Source organism: Protopterus annectens, chromosome 5.part0 (assembly GCF_019279795.1).
Source record: "Protopterus annectens isolate FY-2018-M chromosome 5.part0, PAN1.0, whole genome shotgun sequence".
Taxonomy (NCBI): Eukaryota; Metazoa; Chordata; order Ceratodontiformes; family Protopteridae; genus Protopterus; species Protopterus annectens.
In genome coordinates, this window is record NC_056735.1 from 1,842,734,220 (window position 1) to 1,842,753,205 (window position 18,986).

At 37.8% G+C, this 18,986-nt stretch overlaps 1 protein-coding gene across 1 annotated transcript in view; it reads right to left on the bottom strand.

Annotated features, from left to right (window-relative positions):
• THSD1 (thrombospondin type 1 domain containing 1) overlaps window positions 1-18,986 on the bottom strand; it is a 314,447-nt gene that overhangs the window by 200,426 nt on the left and 95,035 nt on the right. The window contains exon 3 of the mRNA XM_044071662.1: window positions 11,203-12,129. Within this exon, the coding sequence (XP_043927597.1) occupies window positions 11,203-12,129 (927 nt within the window). The remainder of the gene's footprint in view (window positions 1-11,202; window positions 12,130-18,986) is intronic.

Sequence of the window (18,986 nt, forward strand, 5' to 3'; positions counted from 1 at the left end):
GTTCTCTGTTGTAATTCTTGGCTTTGGTGCCCTCTGTGCAGTGTCTGCATGTCCTCGCTGTGTTCATGTGGGTTTCCTCCTGGTGATCCGGTTACCTCCACCGTTAAAACACATGCATCTGGAGTGTTTCTCCCTGGGCCTCAGCTGAAAATTGGCTCATTCCAAGTTGGACTTTCCTGGTAAATAAATGTTAAATAAATAAATAATCTTAACCAGTAACTCACCATATATAAGCAAACTTTTGATTCAAAGAGACAGGTATTAGATATGGGATACATAACTTTGTTGCTAATGAGTTAGGTATGGTGCACTGTATATCGCATATTATCTCCTTATTCTACAGATCTCCAACTTGGAATTCACACCTCATTGAGGTTTACATACAAGTGATTGAAGCACTCAGCCTTGACTCACTGGTTTCTGAACTATGAATATTGAAAACCATGAGTTGAAAACCCTTAAAAACACAAAGTACCCCCATGTAATGGGACTCTGCTTCCCCCTTCTCTAAATTATATACACCATCTCCACTGTTGCATCACAGAAAGTCCCTTTAAAATGCTTTGTAGGCTCACACAGTCTAATACATTGCAATGAAACGTAGCACAATATTAAATTTATGAACAAAAGTCATTCATCTACCAGTACTGTGACAACCTGTAACTAAAATCATCAGTGAGACTACAGCATACATCTGGTAATTCTGTGTTTTTTTATTAAGCCTCCTGGTGTGGCACCCTGCCCCAGATAATTTTCACGTTGAAAGAAAATAACTTGTGCAAAGTAAGTTAGGCCATTTCCTTTTTTTTCCGTAAAACTCCAGTGACTTTAATTGTGTTTAATAAAAAGCAAAACACACATTTCCCAGACTATAAAAACCACTAATACAATTATAAAGTAGAATTATCTCACTTATTGTTACATTAAGTATAAGCTCTAAATTATCATTTTTTTTGCCTGGAAGCCTTTTTAGCCACTGATCTTATCTTTCCAATTATTACTTGTTACATTTGGACTTTTATTTCTCTCGTTTTACATAGTTTCCTAAAATATGCTTGCTGTCCTGGTCAGATTTATGGAGAAAGTGTCTTTAGTTGTTCCATATATTCAAAGATGAAGAGTGAAATAGTTTATCTGGCCTGATTTTTCTGCAAGATTGAATCTTGATCTGAAAATGTGTGTGCATGCCAGTTGATTGCCTGTGATAGAGTCATAGTTTTGAGCCTAACCCCTCCTCCACAGGTCCTCACTTTCATTGTCAACTTTATCACAGTTATTTCTGTCAAAGTATATGAATATAATAACTTAATTCTTGACCTTTTGTACATATGTATGGTTCAAATAAAATTATTATGTATAACTATGTCACTTAGCCTTTATTTCATATTTTATGTTAAAATTATTTCCAGTACTCATATATTTTTCTGTTTTCTCTGTGTATCACTCGATCTCATATACATTTAGGCTGGTTCACATAAGATAAACTCCTGCTTGTTAAAGACTATTGCTTGTTCACTCACTGACTCTGCTGTGCTGTATCGTATTGCTCATGACCACTATTATTTAAAACACTTCATATACATTTGGTTCTACTAATCTTTTCCTCCTCCTCTGCTCTGGTAACAGTAAAGAACATCTGGAAGAACACCATCTGTAATCTATTCTCTACTCCCTGATAGGCCTTTCATTGTTATTTCTAACCTTTTCCATTTTTATGCAACAGCAAAGCAGATCTATAATAAATAAAACGCCTCTAGTTTTTTTTTCCTGATTTTTCTTCTCACTGTCTACCTCTCTGTCTCTTGTCATAGGCTAACAAACATACTTTTGGTTATTTATAACAGGTTTATGGTACTGATGATAGCAAGGTTTTACTAATATTATCTGTCTGAGAGTTTGGCAGCAATTTTTGCTTGGGTAATACAGCCTTTCTTTTCTTCTAAACTACTCCTCCCTTTAAACCTAACATGTTCCTCAGACTTTCTCTTCTCTTAACTATATTCCTCATTTTCACTATAAAATATTCAGTGTTTTACTGTCCTCTCTGTCTTTCCCCTTTATTAATCTTATCCTTACCCTTCTTTCCATTATGAATTATAGATCATCCCCACATTGTACCACAAAAACATAAATTAATCATCCTTTATTTACTGTTCTCTTCCTACATGTTCTTCTTACTCACATATTTACTTGCAATCCTTCATTCTCTTAATTCTCTGTATAACTATCTCTTTGCCTCACATAATACAATTTTCTCTCCTTTATGTAATTAATATATCCCCCAAAATGTCTGTCCTCGTATAAAACCTCCTTGTATTCTACAAAGATTATCCCATAATCTACCCCTTTTAATAGGAGATGGTAAAATGAATCCCAGACCAAATAACATTATTTCTCCCATCATTCTTCCTATTACTCCTAAATTTAAAAAAAAAACTTAGAATGTAACACTTTAGTTGCAGAATATTAATATAATTAAAATCATTACAGGCATGATTGGTACACTACCAGCAAGTTATATTTGCCATATCTGTCCAAAAGATGGGGATATCCTAACACAGTTAATGCATAATTCCTACTACTGTCATAGAAATGGTAGACCCAACATTAAAATGAGTGGAAACACTATGCCCTTAATTAAAAAATTATTAAATGATGTTACCATTGCCCCTTTAGTCTCAGAATTAGAGACTGTAATGGAATGTTTACAACAATTACAACAGGAAGTCATAAAAATGTTATATCAACTCACTTTATCAGCCAACTTGTACCTTAAAACCTTGCTTCTATTTGAATGGTTCTTTCCTTGGACAACTTAACCCCGATTCATGTTTGGCGACTTGAACCTCAGTTAGCTCAACAAACAAAATTCAAATTAAAGCAGATCTAATCCATTTTAACCTAACATGGTTTATTCAAGATCCTACTCATTCTGACTTTTCTTCCACTTGTGATTCTTTCTTAGATATCCTTTTGATTAACTTTCCTCATCAATACTAAAATTCTTTCAGACTTCTATTTTATTACTATCCAAAGCTATGTTGTTGGTCTCTTCAAAAAAATAAATAAATAAATAACGCTGATCCATGTTCACTATCATGCTTTCTATTATACAGAGGCTCTCTACTAACTTCAGACTCAAACTGAATGGCCCCCTTTATATTCATTAAACATAAAAATATTATTTCCTTTTTTATTCTGTTCTCATACCTTTTCCATATTCTTTATTCCAATTAAAAATTACATTTTCATGGATCTTATTGCTCTTGGATCACCAAAGATGAAAACAAGCCACAAAGCACAGCATCTTTGGAAAGTGAGTTTTCATTTTTTGACCTACCTTAAGCACCTAAAATGTGACATATGTATTGCCTTAAAACAGATAAATTCACTTACTGCTACTCAAGGTAGATAAAAATGTACATGGTAAAAAAAACTGCACCCAGCTTCCTTCTTAACACTAATGGTGCAGTTTTCACAAAACAAGAAGGGGTCCACAACCTGAAAGACAACTTTTCATCCACTGTTTCCCTTCCATCTAATTATATTTTTCCATTGCCTTGCACTAATACTCTCTCAATTTAACCTAGTGACAGTTAATTTTGTCTAAAAAATTCTCACAAAATTCTCCACTAAAAGCCCAATTTCCAACCTTCTACTGCATCCTAAATTCTTAAAAAAAGGATCCACCTAGATTACGTCCCTCTAATTTATATCAACAACCCCATCCTACTAACTAGTACCATTCTAATGGAATAGAAATTAACAATTACCTTTCACCTATCCCAAATGCCCAATTCCCTCCCTTTTTAAACACTAGTGAACAATTGCCAGTCTTTCAACTCCTGCCAAAATACTACATTTTCAGTAAATGCCAACATGGCTTTAGGACTAGTTTTGATACTATGACTGTCTCCCTTCAAGCCACTGCCTTCATTTTCTGACAACATGTATTAATCACAGCAATCTATGTAGAGCATAAAAATACATCTGTTTTAGTTGATCACTCCTCACTTTCTTGTACCTCTCTTATCTTGGCTTCTCCATTGAACCCCTTCTCTGGTTAAGAAATTATCTCATAGGTTCATAGGTTCATACTAGGCTATCTGCCCTAGGGCATTTATAAGCCTAGCCAGAGTGTGTTTGGCTTTCGCCACCCATTTTAAATTAATTTTGCTATGCCCTTTTTCGAGGTTTGTATATTGTGCCTCTGTCTAACAGTGACACAGAAGTGATATCCAGGGTAAACCTACGATCTCCCATCCACTCATCAAGATTCCTCTTAAAGAGAGTCAATGAGGGACTCTGCCTAACCTGGACTGGGATTTTATTCCAGAGTGAAGGGAGCCTCTGGGTTATGAATCTGTCCCTCCAGCATGTCCTATTTATTTCAGTGCTGAGGTTCAAGTTTCTCGAGCACGTAGCTCGATGGGATTTGGATTTTCTGAGGTGCAGCATGTCCATTAATTCCGGGTTGGACATGGCTTTATATGTCAGGCACAGATCGCCTCTGAGCAGGCGGTATGCCACTGAGTAGAGCTGGAGTTTCTTTAACCGGGCAGCATATGGCATCTGTTTGAGCCCTTTGGATCCTCTTGGTGAGGTACTTTTGGGGTCTTTCCAGTTGCTGCAGGTGTCTGGTAAGGTACATCCCAAAAAGGGCATTGTACTCAATTATGGGCCTGATGAGGGATGAGTAAAGAGGCACGATGACCTCCCCTGATCTAGATGTGAATCCCTTCATGATTAGGTGGGCTATATAAAATGTTTTTCTAACCACTTTGGCCACGTGGTTTTCAAATGAGAGATTGCCATCAGCTTGGGTCCCCAGGTCCCTAATTACTTCTTCTGTACTTAATGGATTACCACCTATGTGGTAATTTGTGAGCACTTTGTTTTTGCCAAAGGGGATGACTATACACTTTTTGGTGTTTAGCTTGAGGCCATGGCTCTGGCACCAGTTGTCTGTTTCTATGAGGCCCTTTTGGAGGATGCTTGAGTCGGCTGGAGAGTCGATTATGGCACCCAGTTTGCAGTCATCTGCGAACTTGGTCAGCCACAGTCATTCCGTGTTGGCCTGTACCTCCGAGAAATATATACCGAACAAGAGAGGTCCCAGGACTGAGCCTTGTGGGATGCCACTTGTAACTGGTTTGGAGTCTGACATGGCTCCAGCAATTCTAACCATGTAGGTTCTGTCCTTGAGCCAGTTTGCAACCCATCTAGTGACATAGGGGTTTATATTTAAGCTGGTGAGCTTATCTATAATGCCCGAGTGGGGTATTGTATCGAAGGCTTTTGCAAGATCCAGGTAGGCTGTGTGGACCACCTTCCCCTCGTCAATGGCCTTGGTGACTGTTTCAAAGAAATCAACCAGGTTTAAGAGGCAGGATCTGCTTAACAAAGCCAAACTGGGTAGGATCCAGTGTCTTTAGGTCCCCAATATCTTTATTTATGAGGTCCATGATGATCCTTTCCATAGCTTTGCAGACCAAGCTAGTCAGGCTTATGGGGCGATAGTTTCCAGGATCCGCTGAGGCACCACCTTTGTGGAGAGGGACCACTGTTGCTGTATGCCACTCTTTGGGTACATATCCTGTAGTAAGGCTGAGATTGAACAGTAGTTTTATGTTTGGGTTTAGCTCTTCTTGGAGTTCATGTAGGACGCAGCCCGGGACACCGTCTGGTCCCACTGATGATGTGTTTTTTGCTTTGGAGAGGGCAGCTCTTACCTGAGCATCTGAGATGTCAGGGGGGCAGCACTCTGCTGGGATAGATATTTGCCCTTTTGGTGGGGGGGGGGAGAAGTTTCCGCTGAACCTGTCAGCTAGGATGTTGGCAATTTCTGTGGGTTCGGTGTATTTTTTGTCATTTTGGACTAATTCTGAGCATATCTGGGAATTCCCACCCAGGTTCCTAACATAACTAAAGAAAGCCTTGTGATTATCCTTAGTGTCCTGTGCAATTTTTCTCTCTAAGCTAGCCTTAGACGATTTTATGAGTGCCCGTAGTTTTTTGCTAATACTGATCAGAGATGCCTTCCCTTTTTCGGATTTTGCTCTATCATGTAGTAGCTTCCTCCTTCTATTGTATAGTTTGTTTATGGCTGGGATCCACCAGACAGGATGGCTGCCTTTGGAGGATTAGGTCTTGGTTTTATTTGGGATTGCATGATTCACGTATTCCTGAAGGTGTTCATAGAAGGCGTTATAAAGGATTCTGCGGTCTGGGCCGTATTTTCCACAGGCCCGGGGGCTTTGAAGGATTCCACTTCGGTTTTGAGGAGTGTGAAATTTGCTTTAGAGAAGTTTTTCACTGTTGTTTTCAGGGCAGGGGGTGGAGTCGGGATGTGAATATCCAGTAAGATTAGTTTATGGTCTGATCTTACCAATGAGGGATACACTTCTGGTCTGGAGCACAGAGTCCCCATGTTGGTGATGATCAGGTCCAGTATGTTTTCCCCTCTTGTGGGAGTGGTAACAAGTTGCTCCATAGCATTTGAGTTTATAAATTCTAGGAACCTTTGGGCTAGGGTGTTGGAGCTAGAGTAATGCTCCCAGTCTATGTTTGGGTAGTTGAAGTCACCCAATATAATGGTGTTTGGAGAGACCTTCTTATTTTCCAGTGTTCTCAGGAAGGCCGAGTGGGGTTCCTGGGTTTGGGAGGGTGGTCTGTAGCAGGCTATAAACTGGAAGGCAGTTTTACCCACTGTTAGTTGCACATGGACAGTCTCTGATGCTTCGTGCTGTGCCACCAACCTGGAGGTGTGGGTATCTTTGAGGAATATTGATACTCCCCCTCCTTTTGTGGTTTGGTCCAAGTAGTGAGGCCGAAAAGCATGGTATGAGGTATAACCTGGTAGTGCTGGGGTGCTCTCGAGAGCCTTGAACCAGGTTTCTGTTACTGCACAGATATCAATGTTCTCCATGCTAAGGAGAGTTTCGAGTGCGTGCATCTTGAGGTTTAGACTTCTGGCGTTGAGTAGCATTACTCTTAGGTTCTTATCCCTTGTGATACCTATGGAGGTGGGTTTGTCTTTTGAGCCTTGCCTAAAAAAGGCACTATGGGGGTAGCAAGAGCCTTTGCCAATATCCGAAAGCCCAGGGGTAACAGATGCAAGCCATCCCTAGCGAAGCATCGTAGCTTGTCGAGCATGTCATCCCAGTCTGACAGGCATTGGATTCCCTTTGAATGACACCAATACTTAAGCCAATTGTTGAAATTGATCATCTTGTCTTCATATTGTGGCATCATTCTTGGTGAGGGTAAGATGCTACTCAAGGTCAGGGTCATACCGGCCTGGGCTACATGCTCAGAGAGCTCCCCTATGTCTCTTTTTATGTAGTCCAGGGAGGTACGTCTCAGGTCATTCACACCAGCATGGACAATGACTGAGTCATATTTGTACTTGCCTTGGAGTGACCTGAGTGCTTGTGTTATGTGGTGGATCCTAGCGCCCAACAGGCAGCTCACCGTGACCTTCTCCTTGTTTAGCCTGGTGAGCGGGACGTCAGTGTGCCTGACGATAGAGTCACCTATTACAGGTGTATCAGGTGTGTTGTTTAGCCTTAAGGGCTGTGACTGTTCGACACACTGGCTTTGTGAGCTATGTGTTGCACGTGTTTTGTTTTGGGGTAGCAGTTGCTTGGGTGTCTCCTTTGGAGGTCTCTCCTGCTTAGGCAGATTTTTATTTAGAGCCTCTGAGTATGATTTTGTGTGTTTATGTGTTTGGTTTGCTGTCGTGGTAGGTCTATGTGAGACTGGAATTGTAGTGAGTGTGGTTTCCTTCTCCTCCTGACTGGTTTCGCCAGTACTGAGTTGAGAGAGCTTAGCCTCCAGTATGGCTATATGGTTGCATCTCTCACATGTGTTGGAATTTGTTGGGAGGAGGAGAGGGTTGTCTGTGTACATGAGGCAGTTGTAACATTGCCTCAAGATTTCCAGATTCACCAGCTGGACCAGAGAGGAGATTGACAACTGACCTTTGGACATGCTAGAATAGTATTGGGAATTCCTTTATAATTGAAAAAAAATGGCTAATGGGGAACAAGGTACTCAAGGGGAGTTTGTGAGGGTGTAGTGCTTTTAATATTTTAGTGCTGACTTATATAATTGCTTTAGTGAGCAAGTGCCAGGTAACTTAAATGCAATGTGTTACAGGTAACTTAAATGCAAAAACGACAAACAGGAACTTTCTTTCAAGTGAAACAAGGAAATAAGTACAGTAAGCAATGCAGATATCACTAGGGATCCACAGAAGTGCTGAAAAGCCACGTTTTAGGTGGAATTAGCATTTTAGGGAAATAACAAGCAAACAAACAATAAGCATACAAACAAAGCTAGATTCAGCAGGCCTGGATCTAGTCTATGCTACAGCAAACAAGGCGTACCAATTTCAGTAAGAAACAGTTCAAATATGCAGGCACTATAAGCCTTTAACCAGAAATTCCCAGTTCAGAAGGGCAGAGTCCAGCCTCTCCTCCCACAAGAGTGCAGACCGCGAACCTTCTTAATGTAAAATAACTGGCCTGAAGCCCAAGTGCTTAAACCAGAACTAATAAACTTTTAGAATAACAGACACTGAGCCCTCAATCAGCAGTTCCCAACTTAGAAGGATGTAAGCTACCTGTCCTGCCACCACAGTACAGGCCACAAACCTTCCTAATGTAAAACAACTGGTCTGAAGCCCAAGTGCTTAATCCAAAAGACTTAGAATGATAGCTACACTTTAATCAAGTTACTACCAAGCAGTAATAAATACAATTGAATACTTTAAAGAATGCCTGGATTAGTGCTCAAGTTATACAAACAAAGCTAGATTCAGCAGGCCTGGATCTAGTCTATGCTACAGCAAACAAGGTGTACCAATTTCAGTAAGAAGCAGTTCATATATGCAGGCACTATAAGCCTTTAACCAGAAATTCCCAGCTCAGAAGGGCAGAGTCCAGCCTCTCCTCCCACAAGAGTGCAGACCACGAACCCTTTTAATATAAAATAACTGACCTGAAGCCCAAGTGCTTAAACCAGAATTAATACACTTTTAGAATAACAGACACTGAGCCCTCAATCAGCAGTTCCCAACTTAGAAGGATGTAAGCTACTTGTTCTGCCACCACAGTGCAGACCACAAACCTTCTTAATGTAAAACAACTGGCCTGAAGCCCAAGTGCTTAAACAAAAAGGCTTAGAATGAGATACACCAAGCAGTAATAAATACAATTGAGTACTTTTAAGATGACGCAAAAGCAAAATAAAGTAGGAAGAAACACAAATACAGTAAAAGCAGATATATTTTTTTTTTTCAGAAAAGTAGCAAAAACAGTAGTAAAAACAATTCACATGCAGTGCAAGCTGGCACACTTGAGTATGTAGCAATATTAGTCCACACACAGTTTGCAAAAATGTAATTAAATTAAAAAGGACTAAAAGCAAGTGCAGAAAGGATTTATTAGGTAGAATGCGGTAAAGAGATGGGACTGGGGGAGTGCCCTAGATCAAACTTTTCAAGCCTCCTTCAGTAACTTTCTTTCTCCTCCCGCTGCTGTTTCACTGACTGGTGTGCCACAAAGCTATATTCTAGGACCTGTTTTATTCTCCTTGTATGTTTATCATATTTCTGTTAGTATTCTCAAATTCAAAATAATACTCTGAGCCAAAAGCCTTCTCCTCCTCAAATGTTCCATTGATAGCCATAGTGTGCAAACACTCCTTTAGGCTAACTTAATAACATGTTTCAGCGATTCATGGATAGCAAACTAGCTATAAATGCTTCCAAAACAATATCATTGAACTTTGATGCTCCTCAGTAAATATTAACAAACCTTCCCTGGTATTCTAGAGTCTTCGAGGGAACTCTGTTACTCCTACTGAATTTTACAAATGTCTTTCTAGAACCTAGTCTTTTATTTTCCCCAAACAACTAGACCTCTGATTTTGTCCCCAGATAACTAAGAATATTATGGATTTTGGAAAACCTATCAATTCCAGAAACTAGGTATGATAAAACTGAAAAAAATACCTTAATTTCCAAATCAGAATATGCCCTTTCCATTTTCACTCTACAGAGCTGCCATAACACTATAAAATCCTCTAAATAAGATGTGTTACTATATCAGTCTTGTAAATATATAAATACAAACTCACTACTGTACTCTTATTGTCAACTACAAATCATTTATTGTTACAGAAACATCTGCTTTCCTTTATACTACACTTCTTTGTAGATTCAACTTTCTGGATTCCTTTCCACTGTTACTAGCACCAAAATTGAAAAAAGAATACCTTCACACAATTACCTTGTCAGATTACATACCACCTTACAAAGTCCTCTTCCTCGTTGTACCTTCCTCGGGTTAAAGAGCTTTCATCAAACGTTTTCTTGACATGTAGAAATTCACCTGCATGACATTAGGGATATCTCCACTCCACTTAATTTCCAATAAGCATTAATTAAGTACCTTAGCAAAATGCAAATGCTATACTGTCTTTCATTACTCTGTCCCTTAATAATAATAATCTTCACGCCATACTTTATTACATCTGTATAATTTCAGGATGCTATTACCTTTTCCCTTTGATAATATCTGTATATTTGTAACTCTAATTTTGTGTCGACAGTGAAAACTTTGTTATATCTTTGAACTTAATATTTTGAAAAACATCATAATGTTTGCAAATACACCTTCATGTACCTACTCCTGGCTGTGATTATAGCTAAAGCGAGTCAGTGGGCCAACCCACTTACCCAGTTAACAAATGTTAAGATAAATTAAATAAATACACCAATGTTATTGTCAGTTGCAATTTGCATATTATTTATTGTATTTTAAAATCAATGTCATAATCACAGCAGCTACAAATGTGTTATTTGAGAAAATACATTTAAATGTACAGGCAAAAAATGAGTGACTACATATACACCTATAGCCTGCAACACTCGAAGAATACCAAAACCTGTAAAATAAAAAAAGAACTCTATATTGTCTGTAAGGACATGCAGAAAGTTGTTTGGTAGGTGTAAAGTGTTCAATAGGTGTAAAGAGAAAACAGTTACCATATCCTGACAGCATCCATGCACTGAATTGTGTATAATTTTAATTTCAAAGTTTACTAAAGCACTGACTAATGTTTTTATATACAGCGCAGTTACTATAATATATTATTTCAAGAATGCAACAGTGTAGGTAGCATGCATATACTAACCTGTTTCTCTCTGGATTTCAGTACAGTCATATGCTCTGGGTGAAGTGAGACTAGACACCATGCCCCCAACAAATCTGAAACAGTATCTGTTTTTCCCAGGCTCAAACACAGAGCAGCTAAATTCAGTTTTATTACTACCGCCATTTAACAAGATTACTGATGTATGAACAGGAGTCCGTCCATCTCCTTTGTAAACAGTGACTCTCCCTTCCAAATAAATACATGGAGGAGTATTAATATAAACTTCCATCACAGATGTGCAGTGTACTCCATCTGTAGTCCCGAAATGTAGTTTGTATTGAGAAGACACAGCAAAAGACAATGGACCCCTTGACAGTAGGATGGAATTTGTAAAGCTAGACAATGATAAATTGAGTAGTACTTGCTGATCGAAAGGAGGGCACTGGAATTCTAGACACTGAGCTTTTGTGATGGAAATATCTTTACTGACCTGCTTTAGTACTTTGTTAGTGCCAGCTTTATGCATGTTTATATATGTAACAGTAAGGTAAAACACAGGTGGGTTCTCTCCAAATGGACATACATATTCATTTGTAAAAACGCAGGTCTGAAATGTACTCTGATTGGTACTGGCATTCACCTCCATGTTAAACTCTGGCCAATTTACCTGCAGTACATCAGTTGACCATTGTGTGTCATTATCGAGCTGTGCGTCAATGGTCATCCAAAACTGATACTCCCCAGCTTGTCTAAAATAAATACATTCAAACTCAACGGTGCCTTGTGACTCATTCACTGGAAGCCATTTTTTTGCAAGTGTTTGGTTTGTGCTGGTGTCTAGCAGTGTGATGGAAACATTTTCCATGCTCCCAAAGCTGGGATAAAGAAAGTCCACAAAGGCTGACTTGTTACTTAAGGCTACATGCCAGGGTTGTCCTGTCAGTTGATAATGAATCTCACCAAGACCTGCAACCAAAATAATAAATGTTAATAAAACAATAGAAGCTGATTGTATAATATGGCATGAGTTCACGTAATATGAGCATTACTGATATGATTCAGTTACTTATGTGAAACTCTGATGGATCTTAGTATTTGTGGTTATAATAGGACATCCAGACTACACTAGTGCAAAACGTGTATATCTCCTGGGAGAAAGACAGAAGATCAGTATATAACTGTTCATTCAGTAGTGCATATACTAAGGTGTAACTGCAATGGTGTGCTTGCTAATCCTGAGAATTCAGTCTCTTGGCAAATTCCTCTTATTCAGAGGCATAGCAATCTCAATATATTAATTTATATGAGCACCCAAGGATGTAAGGAGCACACCCCCTTCCCCATTGTCAATGGTGCAAGGAGGGAACCCCTCCAAAAACAAACTGAGTTTGAATATTCACTGTGTTGGTGCATTCACATATTAGTGTTAGCAATGATGAGCATCAAACACCTTTGTGCTAATCTTCATGCAAAAATGTCTCCTTTGTATCTAAAATGAGCTGCAGTCCTTGAACGTGATAATGCTGCCATAATGACTACAAATTGTGGTATAAATTACCCTGTTTGCACTGTTAGCTTAGAATATAATACATAGTTTGTTTCATGCTGAAACTAATACCATCCTTAACCTTTTAGTACTGTCATTCTGACATCACAGCACAACAGGTACCACTGGCATTACAACAGGGCATGAACATTTTTGCAACATGATGAGTTTGGCTAGTGTATGCAGGAAATTTGCATGTTTTACAGTTCAATCCATGTAGATAATTATTTTTTTTAATAATAACAATTTCTTTTGCTATCATAGGACAACAGAAGATATTTACAAGTGGCTGCAATAGTACCTTAAAATTCAATCTTCAGTTTTAACAGCTTCTACTGATGCGTCAACCATAACACGTTTATAGGGTATATAGTAGGCATGCAGTCCAGAAAGCCATGGAGAACCCCAGCCAGCTAAGCCCAAGAATATCTGCATGTGTTTTCTCCCCTGTTGAGGAGTGCAATGCCATGTACTCCATGAGTGAATTTACTGCTGCCCATCCAATCATCCAGAGTAGTTTTGAATGTTGCCAGTGTGTCACATTCCTTGATGTGTAAGGGGTTCACTGAGTTAGGTATATGTTGCACCAGCATGTTTTGTTTATATCTCAGTGAAGGTTAAAGTTTTTAGGTCAAGTGTTTCTAGTACTATTTACTTTATGTGGGTGTAGAAGATCAAGCAGGGTGGAGTCCCACATGCTTCAGAAGAGCAGGCACAGATCACCACCTAAGAACCTTTATGAGACAGAATATTGTAAGCAGGAATTTAATCAATAAAGCATGGCTTGGTGAGTTTAAACCATGAACTTTCTTGATCAGATATCTTTGAGGCATTTCAGTTTGGATGAGAAGCTTAGAGAGGTACGTGCAGGAGGGGTGTTGTATTTTGTGATGAGTACATACAGACTAGCACCTAAAAGATACGCCTTTGAAGATTAATGGGGTTAGGTAGAAGGATTTTCTGACTACAACAGACACAAAATGCTCAAAAGATAGCTTGTAGTCAATAAAAGTAGCTAGGATCCCTGATGAAAAATTTTATTTTAATGGGAGACTCGTTGATATGGTATGAAGTGGAGAATTCTTCCTTGCTGAATAAAACCATACTACATTTTTTTACATTAAGTTTAAGCCCATTGTCAGTATACTAGGTATTAGTTCAAATAAGTCCTTTTTAGAGAATGTGCATGTCTTTAGAGGACTTTATGGTAACACCCAGTTTGCAGTCATTGGCAAAGTTTCTAAGCCTTAGCTCTACAACACCTGCTTTAAGATAAAAAAATCAGATGTCAAAGAGTACAGAAGCCCAGGACAGAACCTTTGAGAGATCCACTGGTGACATATTTTTGTGCAGAAGAGATAGAAGAGATAGTAGTAACCCTTACTATATGAGTTCTGTCAATGAGTCAGTTGGACATCCAATGCAGAAGGTCAGGAATAATGTTAAGTTAAACATAATATCTGCACGGGAAATTCAAGGCCTTAGCAATAAGTGTGGACAGTGTAGCCCATATATAGAGAGCTAATAGCTTCTCCCATATAATCTGTGCAGCAGTATATGCTCAGGGCAAATTAACATTATCTGTTCATAGGTATTCCAGACTGAGTCCAACTATTTTGATAACATCACAGTTTAAACCGTAATTTGGTAACACCATTTCTTAACTCCAATCAGGCAAAAATGAAAGCTGGATAACTCCATATTAATAACTTTATTTTCTCCACCTTAGCGAAAACTGGATAAATCTGTATTAAGAACTTTAACACTATCTTAGATTTACTAACCTCTGTCATATTCTAGCCTGTGTCTGATCAATTATATAACATCATACTTTGAACAATAATTTGCTTACACCATTTCTTTATTCCCATCAGGCCAAACTAAAAAAATGGATAACTTAATAACCTCTCTCTTACCTTAATTACATCATCCATGTGTGCCCATTATTTGTTTTTCTTTAACTACCTCTCACCTTTACCAGCCATTTTGACACAGAGGGATAACGCCCTGGCTACGAAGAAAGTGACCTGAGTTTGACTAGCTGCTAAGATGTGCGTTGAATTAATCCTGGTTAATTTTCTTTGGGGAGAGGGGTGGAGTGTGTGGTGTGAGCACAGTTTTTATCACAGAATCCCTAATGATGACTGGGTGTCACATGGAGATGCTTGTCTACTGGGGCAGAGTCAACTAACCATGCCACACGGAATTTGGCATGCACCAGAATGGTCCACAATATGCCAACCCTTGGACACTAATGAACATGCACAGGGAGTTCCTGCTTAAAGAAAAGAAAACAATCCTCCTTGTGTGTGATACTCCAAGTATGCTCAGCCTTCATACCAAGGGAACAAATTAACTGTAGGGTTGTCTCTTGGGGGGTGGGGTAAGTTCAATAGTTGGATTAGGAACAGAGCAAAAAAAGTGCTTTATCTTTGATAAACTGTTAGCTATCATAACATAACCACCTAGTTAATGATACTTCTTTCCTACTTTTGCCAAAAATTCTCTACCAACTAAACAGGCAAACTTTACCCATTATTTGCTTTTCTCCCATACTAAACCAGGATGCTCCTTCCTTATAATCATTACTTTTTTCCCACCAATTAATTGTATACTCTTTATACAATAATCAACCAATAGTGCCTTTGCCCGTTTTTCCATATTCTTCCTCTCCATCTCCCATCAGCATCCCAGCAAGAACAAAAGAGATAAGGAGGTGTTAATAAATCCTTTTTATTTAAATTCCATCTACCCTCCCAATATATTAACTACTTCTCTAACTTACATTATATTGCAAACATCTTTAGAGCAGCTCTTTATTATCATTAGTAAAACATCACCATATATTGCAGACTTAATAACAATATGGATATTGATTAATTATAGGAACTATAGCACAATAACATTTACCACCCCTACTTCTTGAGATAAAATCATTCCAATCACAAATTAAGCTTGTGATTCATATGCCAATAATTAATTTGTATTGTTCATAGTTTTCATATCAAACTAAATACTTAAATTTCCATACAGTGCAATAACCCTACATGTACCTGGTGTAAAATCGCCACATACAGGTGTAACTTGCTTTCAGAATAAAAGGAAAAGCAAGTAAAACATTTTCTTTTTGGTACATTAAAATATGAGCCTTCAAAAATAAAGGTCCCTCCTGATACAAATTTTTTCAAGATAATCTCTTTTAATACTATGCAGCTTTTATCATGAAATTAGTATGTTAGCTTTCATATTACAATGCTGCTACACATAAATAGTTAAACTCCACCAAGTACTTTTGCAACCTTTTTCAAAATAAAAGTATACAAAACAAACTTTCTTAAAAAGTTTCTGTTTATTCATATTTATTTAACATTCAAACATCATAATAAAGTAAAACCATACTCATAATAAAGTAAAACCATACCACGTGAAAACACCTTACCTTGCCCAAACTAGGAGGAAAAACGTAATAACAAAAGGCTGTTAAAGAGTACATCTTAAATGAATTTGCTCAACCAAAACTGGGATGGTAACAACACTTTCTCTCTCTTTATTATTTAGCCTCATTTGATATATTTGCAATATAATTACATATTTTCTTTTAAATTAAATTTCAAGTTTGTGCCACCCTCTCCAGTCTATCCAGTTATTTTGTCCCATGGATTGCTGCTACAAACAGGAGTCTTCTTAGCTGAACATGACCTTTCCTCCTATTTGTCTTCTATTTCTTCCACTGCATCATTGTCTTTCAATTCACTAATGCCGTTCTTCTTTTGTTTCACATGCAGTTGCATTAGTCCCACTGGCAGTTCCTTTATTTCCCAATCACTTCATCAGGATTATCAAATATTAACACTTTCTCATTTCAAAATATCTTTAAAGCATCAGGAAAATAAGCTAGGTTCTAAAGAAGTCTATAAAAAGTGCTAAACACAGAGATGGAGGAGGCTTGTATGTTCATTTTGTATATTTACTGTTTTTTTTTTTGTTTTTTTTTTAAGTATCTAAGGTTTATGTTCATTTTTTTTTCAGTATTAGTCTGTGGTTTCCATACCTGGCCTCCATTTCATGTAATGACAAATATAGTCCATTCTGCAGTTTTAACTCTTACACAGTACAACAAATCATTTTTTTCACCCTACAAAATACAGTAGAATCTTAATTTCATAACTTCCATTCTAATTTATAGTCATGTAACTACTGTAAGCTTTTTCCTGAGTTTCTCCTATAATCTGCCTAACTGGCTCCATCACCAGCTGTTGGTCATGTAGTATTTTGGCATCCAATATAGAAGTAACTCAAAAGCTTTTCATATAGGCAACAAAATTCCTGTCAAATTTTATAACTCAGTTTATACTAACTTTAGGATGATGGCAGTCTCATTGACATTCAGTCTATATACCTTTTCGGCTTCTCTGGGTGTTGAACTCTAAGCCTAAGAACTATCCTTGAGCTGATTCTCTCTCATTTTCAAAATACTCATCTTTTACAACACAAGTCATTTCTTTCACACCTAAATGTTCAACACCACTAACTTGGTACTCACACAAATGTAAAAGGCAATCAGCTACTTTAATATCTTTACTAAACATATTGCACTAGTTATCAAACAGAACAGTCAGCCCCAGTGGCATAGAGTGGGGTACAGCCCTGACTATGGTCCTGGCAGCCCACATTTGATTAGCAGCTTGGGAATTTGATAGAACTGGCAGGGAAGAGGGGTGTGCTCATCCTGGAGGGAACTGAGGGTTGTAGCCAGCCATATGCTGTAGCAATCCTTCAGAAGAAGGGGTGGGCACATCATCTAAAAAGCAAAGAAGCAACTTGGCATTTAAATATTGTAAAACATCAAATTATAAAATAATTGACCAACCTGCCAAATTAATTAAGGCAAGATTTATCCGCTCTCATATTAACAAAGTTAACCCAATAAATGTAGTCTTCTTAACAGATGACCATATTTTGCATATAGTATACCACAGTGTTTTCTGCAAGGTAGACAGAGCTGCGCTGTGCTATTCCCACCTCCCAAACCTATGCATGAAGCTGGACCATGAAGACAGCTTTTTCTTAACTCTGTTCAGTGAATATCAGTGAACTCCGTGAATACCACTTTGGTAAAGTGATTCAATCCCTATGTCAGTATGACAGCTACAAACAGGAACAGTACCATTTCATTTTTTAAAATGTGCTCCAAAATTCCTTGTATCGAGAACTTACACTCACACAGAATGTGCAAATACACTAGTTTAATGATTAGCCACTCTTAATAAAAAAAAAAATCAAAACAGGCACCTTTTCAAACCTATTGTACTCATACACATTCCAGTGTGTTCCAGTGTTGATTTACTTGTTATATTTTTGTATGTGTAGGTAAATTACACAAACACATACACACATTACAAAAAAAAAAATGCATATATATATATATATATATATATATATATATATATATATATATATATATATACACGTGTGTGTGTGTGTGTGTGTGTGTGTGTGTGTGTGTATATATATATATATATATAATATATAGATAGATAGATATATGGTTTACTACTGAAATCATGAAACTGCATTCATCGACCAGCCTCAATATCGACTTGAAATGCAGAAAACTGCAACATCGAACAACCAGCAAATTCAAAATAGAATACATTGACACCCGTAGTTCAATGTTTTCGACATAGCAAGGGGTGACATCAGTCACCCATGCTATGTAACATAAAGAACAGTGACACTCTACAGTCAATGGCACATACATTTTACTATTTTGAAGGGGACAAGCCCCTGTGTACCCCCACACTCCTACAAATTATATATGCCAACACCAAGATCATACTACAGTGAGGAAATGGGTTAATTCCCTGTTCCTCACTGAACCCCAATCTCCAGTCAAAAGTTTGAACTCAAATACTCGAACTACATTACTCCTTCGATGTTGTGTAACAAAACTGCACTTCGACAATTTCACTCTCAACTGCCTGCTGTTCGCTAACGTCATAGTAAACCTATATAAGTATATATATACATATACATATATCACTTAATAACTGAAAACAAACTTTAAAAAGAAACCACCATTTACTGGCCAAGAAAATAAAAATTTTGCTTTGGTCTAATAGTTCATTTGCATGCCTTCAAGAACTCTAAAAACAAATAAACGATTTGGTATCTAAATTCTCTAAACTATCTCATAATGAAATGGTTAGCCAATCAGTATTCTCCAGTTTAGTTCATTATTAAGAACAAAAAGTTGCATTGTATTAAGTTTTAAAAT